We start from the raw sequence: 16,937 nt of genomic DNA on the forward strand, positions 1-16,937 counted from the left end.
TCTTGTCTGCAGTCTGAAAGAAAAAAAAAAGAGGTGAATAAAAGAACGAGTAAGATCTCGAAATATCTTAATACAGTGCGAGCATATTATAATACTATAATATATATACACAATTTCAAACTATTTTGAATTCAGCAATGCTAACGTTAGGTACTCTTTAATCAAATAAAAATACGTTATAAATGTAATGTCGCCAGATAAGACAAATATTTATACAATATGCTCCCAAAAGTCGGGTATATCACTTCAAATTAGGCTATTAACAATCTAACGTTATAGTTTCTGCAGTTTGACCTCCAATGAAGTTCAGAAAAATCGTGAAATTATGAATAATGTGTGTTATTGTGTTTTCTTTCGAATCGGCCCGCTTAACTTTATGCGTTTCCTCAGGCAGCAACGTAAGCGAGCAAGAGAAAAAAACGAGAGATTTAAACGAATATCGCGCCAATAAATACAAAAATACACACTTTTAAATTAATTTTGGTTCACAATGCTAACGCTATAATTAAATTAAAGACGTTATAAATGTAATGTTGCCGGATAAGTCTTACCTCATATCTCCTCAGCTGCGTTTTCTTTCAGCTCGAGAGACTGGTTTCAGCCTGCGGAGGTCGTCGCACTTGCATATGCAGGGTGCATACGTCATCAACCCTGGGTTATTTAAGTTAACTGACCATTAGATTCGCAAGTCATAAGCATATTAAACCATTTACTATTAACTTAGTAACAGTCAACTTTATAATTGTTAATATTCTGAAACAAGACAGTTTTGATGACGTATGCAGCCGAGAAATGCGACCTCCAGAGGCTGCAGCCTTCGCATTGAGACACGGCCAATTACTTTTATTATTAAATTATTATCCTTCTCTTAACTATGACGTTATAAAATGTTGCCAGACTAGAAAATATATCGAAATCATTCAGAAATATATATTTGTGGTAATAAAATTGCAAAATGCACACAAGAGACGGGTTTACTAGGAAGTGTGCCGCTCATTACTCCTCTCTCTCAGTGCACTCTTAAAGTTGAACAAACAGGTGACTTTACAAGAGTAAACTTTGGAATTAAATTAGCAAATTTACCTTTCTGAAGTAAAAATTCAGATGAAAGTGTGGAATCTCGTAGCTTTCCTTGGCTGAAGAAAAAATCCTCTAGAAATTGCTGTATTGTGATTCACAGAAAAAATATTTTTACTGTAGAATTTACCCGCCGTTGAAAAAAGACCATGATGCTTTGCAGATCTACAGCAACTTGCTGTATACAAGTTCTACAGTAAGCATTTGCTCATTTTACAGTAATAATGCTGTGAAAACTACAGAAATTTGTTACAGTGCATTTAATTCTTCAAAAATGATAACACATCAACTTTTACTCATCATTTTTATGACCATATTAACTTAGAGAGTATTTGCACTTCAAATTCAATATAATGAGCTTGTTAATGTTAAATGAGTCCCAGCGAGACCCAGCTCTGCTCAGCACTCAGTGATGTGATGCAAGAGGAGGAGGAGGAGGAGGAGGAAGGAGGAGCGAGCAGAAGAACAGACCAGCTGAGCCTTTCTGCTCTCAGTCTCTCGTCAGCATCTGCCAGAACGGTTTCCTTTCCTCTGCTTCTCTGAGAAACTCACGTACGCAGATACGCACCTCTTTTCAGTTTGGGGAGAGCGTTTGAATCTGTTCGCTCTGCCTTGACAATGCTGCCCTGGAAAAGGAGTAAGTTTGTGCTTGTGGACAATGAGACCAAAAGCAAGCCTAAAAGTCTCGGAGTGGGGTTAACTTATCATTCTCTGCTGTCTACTTTGCTCCACTCCTGTCCTGACCTTGTCCCCGACTGTCCGTTTCACTGGCTGGGAAGCGTCTTCCACAGCAAGCGTCAGAAAGTGGAGCTCAATAAAGAGGAACCCACCTACAACGTGCGATACCTGGGTAGCACGGTCACCATCATGGCTAAAGGGGAAGAGTGCACGCAGGAGGCGGTTGCTAAGATATGGACTCGCAGCAACTACGGCGAACAGAGCGCCAAGATGAAGCTCACCGTTGGACCCTACGGCATCCGCATGGGGGCGGATAAAAGCGGCAAAAAGAAACCCGTCCACCTGTATTCCCTCAACCGCATTACGTATTGCACTGCAGATCCCTTTCGTCCTAAAATCTTTGCGTGGATTTACAGACATCAGGTGAAGAATAAAGCAGTGGTGCTACGTTGCCATGCCGTCCTGCTGGCGAAGGCCGAAAAGGCCAGAGCCTTGGCGTTCAGTCTGTACCAAACATCTACGTCCGCGTTCACTGAATTCAAAAGGCTAAAACGTCAAAGTGACTTTCGCCATTGCCAGCAGCAGTTATTGGGCGAGGATATCGTACCTCTTATGCCGCTACGGAGACTCTTAAACGGGCAGTGCCACTATCAGCCACCAGCAGAAAAGCCTGGAAGTGCCTCACGGCTTTCTTCCATTTCTGAGGAAGAAGAAGAGGAGGAAGAAGGACAGGGCGATTTGGAAACATCAGCAAATTACAACCCTCCAGAGAACGATCTGAGTAAACCGGATGAGGTTTCCATTACAAGCTGGGATGAAGCACATATGACTATCAGCACTCTGGTGTGACTTTACATGGATACAGTTAAGTGTCCTCACCACTGAGCCTATGTCCAGACTCTTCTCACCTGCCTTCCCACTCCATCCGGAACGTTCTGTGAAATCCCTGGATCTCCCCTTGCATCCGTATCGGGATAAGGACCAAGGGAAGTGACTTGGCACCACTAATGTTGCCTAAGGAGGAACTATTTCCAAGACAGAGGAGATGTATACATGTAGAGAGGATTGGACTGTTTGAGCCAACAAGCACAATAAAGGAAGACCAGGTACACCAATTATTCAGCATTGGTTGGGAGATTACACCGAAAAGCCTTTATGTACCCGGACTTTAAGCAAAGCTTAAACTGCACACCCAAAGATGATGATGAATCATACATCTTGTACTTTTGTGAGTACATTTTGACTGATGGACTGGGATCTTTGTATACAATTTTTGATGTTTGTAATTTCCCCTGGGGACCTGTCTTAATATGCTCGCTTCAGGGAGACAGGGGGTTGAAGTTAAAGCCGTTTTATTGGCTTTGGGAGCAATGCTAATGAATTAAACCATAACTTAGGAATCGAGCCACTGACTGGACATGTTTACTGCTTCAATTTGTCCTAGCTTTGCTAATCAGTATTGCATAAGAAATGGCAGCATCACATTTTAAAATATTTTTAAAACTGTATTTGTTGTACACTGTGATTTGTTTGGGACCAATAACAGCAAAGATCTTGTATTTCTACAAATTGAGCAATTGTAGTTTATGCTGAAAGTGTTGAATTAATGTGCTTGTCATAAAACAGATTTTTATGCTGTTCACGTGAAGGTCGTAGCTTCCATCTGTCAACTCTGGCATGGGGTTTTGTATTTGCACATCATATTAATCTTTTGGATAAACCGATTAAATCAACGGTGAACTGTTTTTACTACTCTCATCTTTTTCTGCACAATTGGATCTGTGATATAATTATTTGTTGTATAATAAAATATTTATCGTAACTCTGAGTTATTTATTTTATCTTAGTTAAATTGCATTTGCTTTAAAGTGACAACTGCTGTTTTTTCGACCATATTTGGCAGAAAATACATTTCCGGCTTGAAAAGAAATATAAATGAATGAAATGGCTAAAAATGTCCATTGACACAGGCTGTGAGTGGGTTGGAACACAGATTTCATCTGCAGCTTGTGGGCATTACTGTATTTCCTCAAAGTGAGGCTATTAATCAGCCGATTGAATTGGACGGAAGTGAACATAAAGCACCTGGGCGAGACAGCACAGAGCTTTCAATGAAATAACTAGAAAAACCTTCAACAGACTCTCAGTGCATATTTGTTCACGGCGAACAAAAGATGAGCAAAATAGTGTATGAATAGAATTCACAATAATTATAACCTGGTTTTGAAAACACGTTTGATAAAGGTTTCATGATGATCAAGAGTTTCTAATACTGTTGCTTATACTTTTGCAAACCTTTAATCCTACATTGTGAATAATTTAACTTCGTAGTAGGAGATATTTATTAATAAGTGCATACTGAAAGATGTTTTTTTTCAACAAGCACTTTAACATTTAACAAGAAATTGAAAGTTCCCAGCATGCATTGCAGCAAGTAAAAAATGTGATTGCTATAGAGTATCTGAAGGGGATTGCACACCGGCCGCGCCGCTCAGCACCGCGCCGTTCTAAAAAAATGTAACACATTGTTTTCTATGAGTATACGCACACCGGCGCCGCCAGGTGGCGCCTGTCCGCGCCGCCCAGCTGTGACTCAGGAAGTTGCTCAAATCCCTGTCGCGCCACACATCGCCACTCACATAGTTTAACATTAAATAACATCATATTTGTCCCAAATCATTAACGATTAACATTGGCTGCTAACGTATATTTTGCATTTTGAAGTAAACACTATCTGACGAAGCTCGCGGTATTTAATGTGCACTTCCGGTTTACAATACCTGCGAGTTGTCCTAGACGCGACTCGACGCAGCGCTGAGCTGCGCGGCTGGTGTGCAATCCCCTTGAGTCACAGCTGGGCGGCACGGACAGGCGCCACCTGGCGGCGCTGGTGTGCGTATACTTTTTTTATAACTGCGCGGCGCGGCCGGTGTGCGATCCCCTTTAGAGAACCTAGGCTAACCATACACTGTGTAAGGTGGTGCCAAACCCTGACAAAAGGTATTTCAAAAGCCAGCAGCAAATGGCTGAATCCACAGGGAACTGCTTCCTAATTCCTGTTGAATTATCATCTGAAACCTCTCTCAAAGAGTTCACATCTACCCCCCAAGAACACTACCCCAAGTTGTGAGACTGAAACCTCTCTCAAAGAAGAGTCACACACCCTACCACACGTTCTCATCCCCCTCTCCTCATGTTCTCAAAGCAAACTGTATATGGAATGCTACATTCTGCAAACACATGTATCTGAAACTGGTCTTGTTTGGTGTTATATGAAGTGTTTTTAATGCAAGTGGTACATCTGGGTTTATTAATATGACAACAGGATTCAATGTTAATCTGTGACAATAAATAAGTAAATTTAACCTAATGTTGGGAGACAACTCCCACCTTAGACATATTGATCAATCACCAACTGTATGTATATTAGGCAACACCCCTGGGCTTACAAGAACCAATCAGCATGTCATATCACAATGCTTTGTTCTCTGGATATTTAAGGAGATGTGTAGAAGATTTAGGCGGGACTTTCGATATCTAGAAATGCACCCCCATGATGCTGTATCTTTGATACAGCATCATGTTTCTCTTTATTTCATTTTGAGGAATCTGTAACCAGATCTTCATCTCCTTACCAGGTATGCAATGGTTTTTCGTTTGTTTCGTATTTGAATTGGAATGTAAATTGGCTTCTGAATTATGTGCTACCTACCTGGTTAATAAATTGTTACATTTGCATTCATTCTAATTTGCTCTGTATCATTGACTCTTCTAAGTTACTATAAAGTATTACGATATCCTTTGTTACCACAAATCTTTGATCGGGGTTAATTCATGTTAATTAGATTCTGCCTCTTAACTATGTTGGTGGGCAGTCGCATGGACTATCAGAGTGATAGTTCTATTATCCATTTTATAATTAAGTTGTTATATAGTTCTATGATTTAACTATATGCGTCTAGAAGGAGCTAGATTGAACCTCTGATTATGGTAAGTTGTGTAAGCGACTGTGGGGGCTATATGGATACTATTTAATGAGAGCACGTAAACATGAAGCGGTATCATTAAATTGCTTTAGCCATAACCTCTGGTTTTTGTATGGTCAGATTAATTATTTAACCTTAACTAAGTTGTTTTGTAATCGCATTTGGTAATTATAATTACCTTTTCATAATTAAGTTGTTATATAGTTCTATGATTTAACTATATGCGTCTAGAAGGAGCTAGATTGAACCTCTGATTATGGTCTTATGTTTTATATTTAATTGGCGATTTTTGAGAGCTACATGGGGACCTTTTAACAAGAGATTGACTTTGTTAAATTGCTTTAGCTACAACCTCTAGTACGGTCAAGTCTGTGTTCAGTACCCACACAACGGCCGGTGTGGACTGATATGACATTGGTAATCGAATGAATGAGTTCAATGTAAACATGAGTGAATAGAATGATCAAACGTTTATCCAAATTCTATATTTACATCAATTTGATTCATATTACAATACGTTTCATATCTTTGGAGTCAGATATTAAGTTGCGTAATGTTAAAACCGGAAGCACCGGAAAAGACCGAATGCGCTATAAACCGGCCATGCCGTTTGGATTCCGTCGTTGGGCCAAACGGATGGATGGGGTCATATTTGGACCTCCTTACAAAGTGGTGATTCCCGGGACGTGATATTCAACCAGTGGAAATCTTATCAAAATGTACAAAGTACGACTGATTCGATCCCTGGAGAATAATAGTCTTTTCATGGAGCTAAAGGTTTGAACTTCTTCTATTTCTTCAGCTGATGTGGTAAGTCAATCTTTTCTTTGCCTTTTAAAAATGTTTAAGGGAATGTTTTAAACATCCCACATTTATGAAATAGGTTGTAAATATACATAATGTTAGACTGGAAATCAAATCCGGTGGGGCTTAAAAATGAAATGAAACCACATTATTAGGAAAATGCTGTGCAATGCTAAATGAAGAATGAATTGCTTTGCTCTGTTAAGATCTTTTGTTTGTGTGCCTACGGAAAACAAAAGATCGTCTTACATTGGAGTTAAATCATCCAAAATTTATTCTGATTCTCAAACAAGGAAAACATCTAGAATCTAAATTTAAATCACCAAATCCTATACACAATTGTTTCTGTTGTGACAGCAAATGCACAACCTGGAAAACAGCTAAAAAACATTAACAATTGAAAAATGATGTTGGATGATTTAAACTACAATGCAATGAATGTGTTTGCATGTGAAGGGAGGACTTGGACAATTTATATGTGAAAAACACACAGATAGTAAGATTTTTAAATGCTGCAAACATCAGTGTACAATCTATATTTGATGAGTAAAGGTAATATTGTAATGAAGCTGGAGAATGAATGAAATGTATGAATGATTGAAGGCAGCGTTGTTGGATTTAAAAATCCCCAACGCATAGAGAAATGTAACTGAATGCTGGACATTAAGCAAGTAGGGAGCAAGTAGGGAAATGATTTTAAATGAGTTGGTGTGAGTGAGCCTTCTAAAAGATCACTCTGGACTGAATGAGAATAGAATGGAATCAGTAAGTCATATTACAATTACAAACTTCTAATTCAATGTAGTATTGCTCCATTGATGAGATACAATTAAGCAAAACCTAAAATTGTTGCAGGAAAATACAATGTTGTTCTAGGCCAACACAAATGGTCTTATCTCTCATTGTGAGACACCCAACTGAGATGAAAGGGCTTACCCCCCACTCAGATAACGGGCTATCCATTGTTCCCAAGAGAGAACATTGTTTTTAAGAGAGACATTTGTCTGTAACCATATTTTTCCTTCTGTAAATCAATCTCAGTGTTCTTTAAGAACTTGATAAACACCAGGACTGTTAAAAGTTCTTGGCTTAGTCTTTCCTTATGAGTCTGTGAAAATTGTTTAAAGACAGTTTTGTACAGCTTTATAGAGATGTGAAAGGCCACACAATTCTTAGTCTTGAAACTGTTGTAGAAATACATTAGCATGAACCAATGAACATCTGTGCCTCACACCAGTCTGTCCAGGGCTGACACCTTTTCACATTCAAATACATTGATACAGTAACATCTTGCAAATTACAAACACCAGCCTGGTGTTCCTTAAAAGAGATCAGTAATGAAAGTATTTTTAATTCATACTATTTTAATGTAATATAATCTATATTGTGATGAAGTTGCAATATACATTATATTATAATGGCCAAACAGGCCTCAGATGGTAAAATGTGGTGCATTAAATGTACTATGGAATAACTTGCACAAGCCAAACCCACAGAATTGGTCCACTATGCAGTGTCAAAAGGGCGGAATGTGCTGTCACATGTTGCCATGTTTTAACACTTAAATATTACATGACACTTGTGATAGTAAACCAAACCCATTTAACTGGAAATCACTAACCCATTTTTAATCCAATACAGATTGGGCTCATGCTTGTGTGGCTTAACAGCCAGTTAGCATGTGTTTAACATTCTCATTGCAGTGATCCGTTTACATTTTCTGATTTGTAATTGATCGTAAGGCATTGATATTTCTATAGAACACATTCTAGTTGTTTGTTTCGTATGTGTTTCTATGTTGAAGGATTTGTCTCCTATGTGGTAAACTCTGCTATTCCTTGTATAGCTGCAGTCAGACCCTAAAGAGGAGCACAAAAATGCCATGTGGCTACAATGTGTTAATTGCATTAATGAAAATGTTTTACCTCACAACAGGATCCAGTAGCACTTTTACCATGTTTCCTAACTAAAAACACTGGTGTTGGAAGACTTATTGAGCCAGATTACAACCTCATACCGATAATATCGAACTGGCTCCCTGTTTTAACAACAGGACTAAATTTGCATCACAATTTATCCTCCTCACCTTTGTTGCAGCATGGTATTCACACATAGCCTCAGTTAAATTAAATCGCATAGCAAACACTCACTTACCAAGAATTAGTCATTATTTCAAACTGTCTGAATTTAAGCATCTGTTTTGGGTTTTCTTTTCAGAAGTTTGATCAGTTTAATGTCTACTAAAATCTTGATAAAGAGCAATTTTCTAAGTTTAATACTATTATTTTTGACATTTGATTTGCTCTGTATGTAAGACATTTAAAACTAGCATGTTTATCACCACGCACCACACAACATATTCCAAACTGAACACTACACTTAAAACCAACATTCTCCTGTTACACCAACAGAGCCATCTAATCTAACACATATGCTAAAGTGATATCATTCACACCCATATTAGCAAAACTACAACACTCATAAGAAACTTACATGGCAAAGTCACACTTTGATGATTATGTTTTTAATTGCAATAACAAACTTACTGTCTTACTCTCAAATCAATAATCTTACTGTTGTTGTCATAAGTGAGGACCAGTGGCGCCCTGATCCTCAACTTATCACGAAATAACAGCACAGACAATTGTCAAGAATCAATCAAACCATTTACTCAACTCCTAATATCAAATGTGACTTAGCCAACAGATCAGAGATCACACACACACCTATACAAATATTCACATATCTCTACACTCACACACCTACTTATACACGCTAACACATTGAAATCTGAGATTCTAAATCTTCAAGTGTATGGACTACACATACTCATTAACACATACACACATACGCATACAGATACACATACACATAGGCACATACCTGCACACATAGAAATCTAACATGAGATTCTGAATATTCAATTGTGCTCATGGACTCAACATGTTCTGAACATATTCTTAATCTTAGGCCTAGAAGGTGCTTATATTAGAAAATTCAGAGTTCCCGCAAAACATTGATTGAAGATGTGTGTATGGAATGATTACAACATTATGTGCCTATTATTATTATTATTATTACTATTATAATTATATGGTCTACAATGCCATACATAAATCTATTATAGCAATATTTCACTATTATCAATACACCCTATAGTATGCATAACCAAATTTTACTTTAACATATTCCATTTTTTATTTTCACATGACCTAATATATGCATACCTGAATATTATTTTAACACTTTCTGGGTTTTATTTTTTTATTTTTACATTACCCAATATATCCATTCATGAAGGTTATTTTTACATTTTCTGGGCTTTATTTTTCATATAATCTATAATATGCATACTTGAAGGTTATTTTAATATTTTCTGGGTTTTATTTTTACAATCTATAATATGCATACATGAAGATCATTTTAACATTTTTCTGGGTTTTATTTTCATACAACCTATAATATGCATACCTGAACAATTTCTGTTTTTTTATTTTTCATATAACTTATAATATGCATACCTGAAAGTTATTTTAACATTTTCTGAGTTTTATTTTTTATAATAAGCATACCTCAATGTTATGTTTTTATTGTTTTAACCTGATCTTTTGCATCCTCTCCTTCAATATCCAGAGATCAGGTACCTTTGAATTCCAAATACAACGGTGGGAAAGAATGATGGTAATTTTATAGATCAGATATATTTGACCCTATCGTACCACTTGCTTCTTTTCACATCAAGTTATCATGTGTAATGTTTTTATTTTATTTTATTTTATTTATGGTTTGCCCTAACTATCATGTTATAGTGTTACCAAGCCTATTGATATTGATCAGTGCTCAATCAATGAATGGTCATTTAAGATGTGCAGGTGTTTTACACAGTGATGTATTGTTAATGAAATGAACTTTATTCACCTAATGATGTCTGAATCCGAGGACATCACCTTACAGAGGTGACAACTTTCTTCAAAGGATCAGAATGTCTAAGAGCAGGTGGTTTCGTAAATGAATGACCAAACAAAGCACACAGGCCTGATTGAGCTTGACTGGAACACTATAAACACTACAGAGACTGGACACCACCAAGAGCTAACACCTTATTGTATATTGATCTCATTGGGAATGTTTTGTTTATCCCACTTCATCAAAAGGGCGGATTTCTGTAAGGTGGTGCCAAACCCTGACAAAAGGTATTTCAAAAGCCAGCAGCAAATGGCTGAATCCACAGGGAACTGCTTCCTAATTCCTGTTGAATTATCATCTGAAACCTCTCTCAAAGAGTTCACATCTACCCCCCAAGAACACTACCCCAAGTTGTGAGACTGAAACCTCTCTCAAAGAAGAGTCACACACCCTACCACACGTTCTCATCCCCCTCTCCTCATGTTCTCAAAGCAAACTGTATATGGAATGCTACATTCTGCAAACACATGTATCTGAAACTGGTCTTGTTTGGTGTTATATGAAGTGTTTTTAATGCAAGTGGTACATCTGGGTTTATTAATATGACAACAGGATTCAATGTTAATCTGTGACAATAAATAAGTAAATTTAACCTAATGTTGGGAGACAACTCCCACCTTAGACATATTGATCAATCACCAACTGTATGTATATTAGGCAACACCCCTGGGCTTACAAGAACCAATCAGCATGTCATATCACAATGCTTTGTTCTCTGGATATTTAAGGAGATGTGTAGAAGATTTAGGCGGGACTTTCGATATCTAGAAATGCACCCCCATGATGCTGTATCTTTGATACAGCATCATGTTTCTCTTTATTTCATTTTGAGGAATCTGTAACCAGATCTTCATCTCCTTACCAGGTATGCAATGGTTTTTCGTTTGTTTCGTATTTGAATTGGAATGTAAATTGGCTTCTGAATTATGTGCTACCTACCTGGTTAATAAATTGTTACATTTGCATTCATTCTAATTTGCTCTGTATCATTGACTCTTCTAAGTTACTATAAAGTATTACGATATCCTTTGTTACCACAAATCTTTGATCGGGGTTAATTCATGTTAATTAGATTCTGCCTCTTAACTATGTTGGTGGGCAGTCGCATGGACTATCAGAGTGATAGTTCTATTATCCATTTTATAATTAAGTTGTTATATAGTTCTATGATTTAACTATATGCGTCTAGAAGGAGCTAGATTGAACCTCTGATTATGGTAAGTTGTGTAAGCGACTGTGGGGGCTATATGGATACTATTTAATGAGAGCACGTAAACATGAAGCGGTATCATTAAATTGCTTTAGCCATAACCTCTGGTTTTTGTATGGTCAGATTAATTATTTAACCTTAACTAAGTTGTTTTGTAATCGCATTTGGTAATTATAATTACCTTTTCATAATTAAGTTGTTATATAGTTCTATGATTTAACTATATGCGTCTAGAAGGAGCTAGATTGAACCTCTGATTATGGTCTTATGTTTTATATTTAATTGGCGATTTTTGAGAGCTACATGGGGACCTTTTAACAAGAGATTGACTTTGTTAAATTGCTTTAGCTACAACCTCTAGTACGGTCAAGTCTGTGTTCAGTACCCACACAACGGCCGGTGTGGACTGATATGACATTGGTAATCGAATGAATGAGTTCAATGTAAACATGAGTGAATAGAATGATCAAACGTTTATCCAAATTCTATATTTACATCAATTTGATTCATATTACAATACGTTTCATATCTTTGGAGTCAGATATTAAGTTGCGTAATGTTAAAACCGGAAGCACCGGAAAAGACCGAATGCGCTATAAACCGGCCATGCCGTTTGGATTCCGTCGTTGGGCCAAACGGATGGATGGGGTCATATTTGGACCTCCTTACAACTGTAAAAAATGTCTGTAGAAATTACAGTATTACTGGGTATTACTGGCAACTAGCTGCTAGTAACTTAGTGTAGATTTTACATTTATATTATTTACTGGCAACAGTTTGTTAAAAGTTAAATGAACCTGACATTTTTTTTGTGTTTATCTTCTACAGTAAGTTATAGACAACCAGCTGCATAATTACAGCAAATTTTTTACAGTGATTTCCTCACAAAAAAGCCAATTCATTTATCCCATAAACTTTTGGATTATCGAAAAAAAAAATAAGGTTTAACAAGTTTTTGACAGTTACACATTTTGACCAACAAGTTGGTCTTCACAGATGAACACTTTGAACATAAAAACATTTTCAGTCTTTATCTTTTACAGTAAGTTACTGGCAACCAGCTGCATAATAACTGCAAATATTTCTACAGTGAAAGGTATTTACTTCTAAATTCATACAATACATGAATTTGTATTAATCTGTAAAGGTTAACTTGTTGGACAAAATGTGCAAGTATTTTAAAGTGCATTTCTTTCATTGCTATAAAATAAAGTTATTTTGTGTATTTGGAATAAAACAATGTGTTTGCGTTGTTTATGGGTAATAAACAAAATATTTTCCATGTACCGTAAATTTTTTTAGCTCCAGATTTTATTCTCTTCCTGAAATGCACGGATTTGAAAAGCGCTGTGTCCCTGATTGGCCAGCTAATCTGTACATTGTGATTGGCCTGAATACCTCTGACGTCAGACGGAACTCCTTACCATGTTTGAAAGATTCGCTCACAATGCATGCTAACAGAAGTTAACTTACAGGCTGTGAGTCCAAGCGGGAGGAATTATGATAATGTCGGTCTTTACTACATCACCAATCTCAGGAAGTAAACTGTTGCCTACAATCCGTGTGTTTGTTGCAGTCCAAGAAAAGAGATTTACGTTGGAGACGATAACTCACGTCATAGTTTACTTTGTGGTTTGTACCTTTTGCATATCTTTAACATGTACTAATACACACCTACGGTAAACAAAAAAAATACACACCAAAGAAAATGTTAAATCATGAATCGGACCAGTTGCTCTTTAACTTTTGTTAAACACAGAGCTTTTTTGCGATAATCAAAAAATGTGGGGAAAATTAATGAGCTATTTTGTGAGGAAACCAGATTCCCGCTACCTTTCGAGTTGGCCTACAAAAATACATTATCCCTGCGGCACTCCTAAAAACAAAGGTGCTTCACAATGCCATAGACGAACCAGTTTTGGCAAAATTGTCTACACTGTAAAAAAATTATTTGCTACTTTTTTTGTTTAATCAACTCAGATTTATAAGTCATTTCTACTTTTCTATTGTTTATCTTTACTAGAGATGAGTTGTTATAACATATATAGTTGAAATATAAAATATATCAACTTTATTTTATAAGTTGAAGCAACTCATCTCTTGTCAAGATAAAAAATTGTAATGATAAATTGATTAAAACAAAACAATTTAAGGCAGCAAAACATTTTTTACAGTGTATTTTACTTGTCTTAAGTAAAGACCCAATTCTATTTTTATATATATATTATCTAAGCAAATTTGTCTAAACCAACAAAAATAATATGGTCTTTATTTGGTGAACAATAATATTTTTGTGGTAAGTACTTTTTAAATTGTTTATTCTTTTTGATTTGGGTGAACTTCAGTCTCCAATAGATAAGCAATCTTGAAAATGTGCTTGTATTGTGTTGCTGAAGTTTATTAGAAAAAAGGTGGGGAGATTTGCATTGTTGATTACCGGTTATAAGGGCACATTTTTTTAATGAATTGGAAAAAAATACCCAATTATTTAAAAACAATAAAAGTTTTTAATTTATATTTAAAAAATACTCAAAGTCACAACTAAAGACATGGATGATCTCAAATCATATGGCTACATGATATGACTTATAATTTTGGTTTGGGTGACAGAAACAAATCCAATTGAATCCCAGCTAGAGTTGCATAACGATTAATCGCGATTAATCTATTGCAGAATAAAGGTTTTTGTATACATCATATATTTGTGTGAACTGTGAATAATAATTATGTATATATAAATATGCACACATGCATGTATAATTTTAAGATTTTTTTAAAAATATATTAGGTATTTATATTTATATATAATATATATTTTACATAAATATACAAATGTATACACATGGAAACATTTCTTAAATATATACATGCATGTGTGTGTATTTATTTATAGAAAGTTATTATACAAAGTACACACATATATATTGTGAACAAAAACCTTTATTTTGCAATCGGTTAATCACGATTAATCGTTATGCCACCCTAAATTCCCAGCAATTTCTAGGGACAAGAATATTAAAGATGCTTTTTATCATAGATGATGGACTCTTTTAAACAACCATTCAGAGCAATGCATAGCAAATATCAAAATAAATAACTTTTAAGTAGTTACTACACACAACATCATCTCACAACACCTTACGTGGACTTATATGCCAATGCAATGAAATGCAATTCATAAAAATGCAAACAAAGCTTTGTTGTTGTGTTTATTGAAGATTGCACAAATGTTATCATCAATTTTGTCTTATAATAGTATGTCCTCAAGATCTCATAAAACACTTTTGCTGACTGGAAACCAATACATGGATGGAAATGAAACGGCTAAAACGAAATGCATTACATTGTAATATTTGGTCTGTCAGTTTTTTTGTCATTGCTGCATATCGCTTCAGGTTTACAGTATATATAAAGAAATATGTCCTTAATTTGTGAAGGAATGAGTATTGACTAATAGGCAGACAGAAGCTCATGAATTAAACAACAAATGCCATCAAAAAGAAGAGAATGATGTAGACGACAGCGTTAAGGTACAAAGTAATTTACACCCTGAGAGACAATTCACAAGATTTAGTATGATACATATACCTAAAGGCAATTCGGATATGACACATGTGGACCAAATCCACAAGCGTTTGTCACACCTGCCAAATGCAATTGAAAATGTACAGGCTATAAATGTCTTTGCAGACATGAAAGTGTATAAAAAAAAGATAATTTCTCGCCATGAAAACATGAGGGATATTTTAAGTTTTGCTGGATGTGCTCTTATATAGCTCGGATGGTAAAGCATTAGCACACATACTGATTAAAATAATTATACACCTTGTAATGCACTGCAGTCACTTTGGATAAAAGCATCTGCCAAATGCATTCATGTAAAGTTGCTGTCCACTTGCATTTATTTACTCACCATAGTCAACTCTACTTGCATTTGTTGCTTGTGAACGAGCTTTAAAACAGAAGATCCTGTTAGATGTTGTACTGTATACATGTAGTGGTTGGATTTGACATGGTTTTGTCCCTGGGACCGGATGTGTTAGGCTGTCAGTGTTATCTTGGCTCAGTGCGAGTGTGTGGTGACAGTCACAAAATAATAGGAGTGAAGACTGTTTGTTACCTCGCTCCTGTAAGCCTCAATGAAATTGTTAATAGTTTCCGCCAAAGGCATCGGGTCTTGGGAACAAGGTGTGCTAGAGCGGGACATACAGGATCAATGAAGCATCTTTCAGCATATCAGAAGAGAGAGAGAGATAAAAAGGATGACAGGATGGTTTTAGTTGTATGTGTGTTTAAGTGAAAGAGAGATAAAAATATCTATTTGTATTCCTGGGCAGTGTTCTCATCTCTTGAACATTGATGCTGAATTCTGCATTATTGCCTTTAAACACACACTGTGTGTTCAAACTACCTAAAGGTTCATAAAAAGTTACATCTCAGAAAGGCATTTGAAGTTAGTTATAGACGGTTTCAGCAGCAACGAAACAAACGGCTCTTGTGGACTAAACCCAACTTCCGGTAAACTTCCAAATAGAATCAATAACAACAGAGTCATTTTACAGTAGTTTATTTCTGATAACAAGGGAAATAAATGACAAGTATATTAAAATTATCCAACGTATTTCAAATATTACACTGAGCTAATGTTGCTGTAAAATTTATGTACAATGTAAGCCACAGGTCCTTGAATTCTTACCTGGATGCCGAAACCTCTCCGCACAGTTGTGATCCATGCTCGTCTTCCCCCTTTATCTTTAGCAAACCAAATTATTTTATTTTCGGCAAGGTATTGGTTTCAGAGATCAGCTTAGCCACTAGCCAGACGATAAATAAATACAGACCGGAAGTTCACTTTGGTTCAGGTGTGTTACTGCAACAATGCGTGTGCATCGGATGAAACAAACGCACAAAATTTATTGATCTGATCGGAGAACTGAAGACAAAGCCCCTTTAGGGAAGTGGTGCCACTAGGTGGCCATTTTTGCAACGCCTCCTTGCAATTATTTTACTCAAAGTACTATCTACTTAAAGGCAGGGTGCATGATCTCTGAAAGCCAATGACACGCCCCTACCCCAATAGAATCTGGACCTTTTTTTGATAGACCCGCCCCACACATTCACAACCCAGGCAACGATGTTGGTGAGTAGACACACCCCTTATCGCTGATTGGCTACAAGTGTGTTTTGGTTCTCTTTGGTTCTCCAAAGCGTTTCTC

At 36.3% G+C, this 16,937-nt stretch overlaps 1 protein-coding gene and 1 long non-coding RNA gene across 2 annotated transcripts in view; both read left to right on the forward strand.

Annotated features, from left to right (window-relative positions):
• The window catches only part of LOC135776023 (uncharacterized), a 93,185-nt gene that overhangs the window by 17,622 nt on the left and 58,626 nt on the right, over positions 1-16,937 (forward strand). The gene's annotated exons all lie outside the window — the stretch shown is intronic.
• Positions 1,555-3,533, forward strand: fam43b (family with sequence similarity 43 member B). Its single transcript, XM_065286641.2, has one exon. It carries the CDS (start codon positions 1,696-1,698, stop codon positions 2,602-2,604), a length of 909 nt encoding a protein of 302 aa, XP_065142713.1. The 5' UTR covers positions 1,555-1,695; the 3' UTR covers positions 2,605-3,533.

This window comes from Paramisgurnus dabryanus, chromosome 21 (assembly GCF_030506205.2).
Source record: "Paramisgurnus dabryanus chromosome 21, PD_genome_1.1, whole genome shotgun sequence".
In the NCBI taxonomy this organism is placed as follows: Eukaryota; Metazoa; Chordata; class Actinopteri; order Cypriniformes; family Cobitidae; genus Paramisgurnus; species Paramisgurnus dabryanus.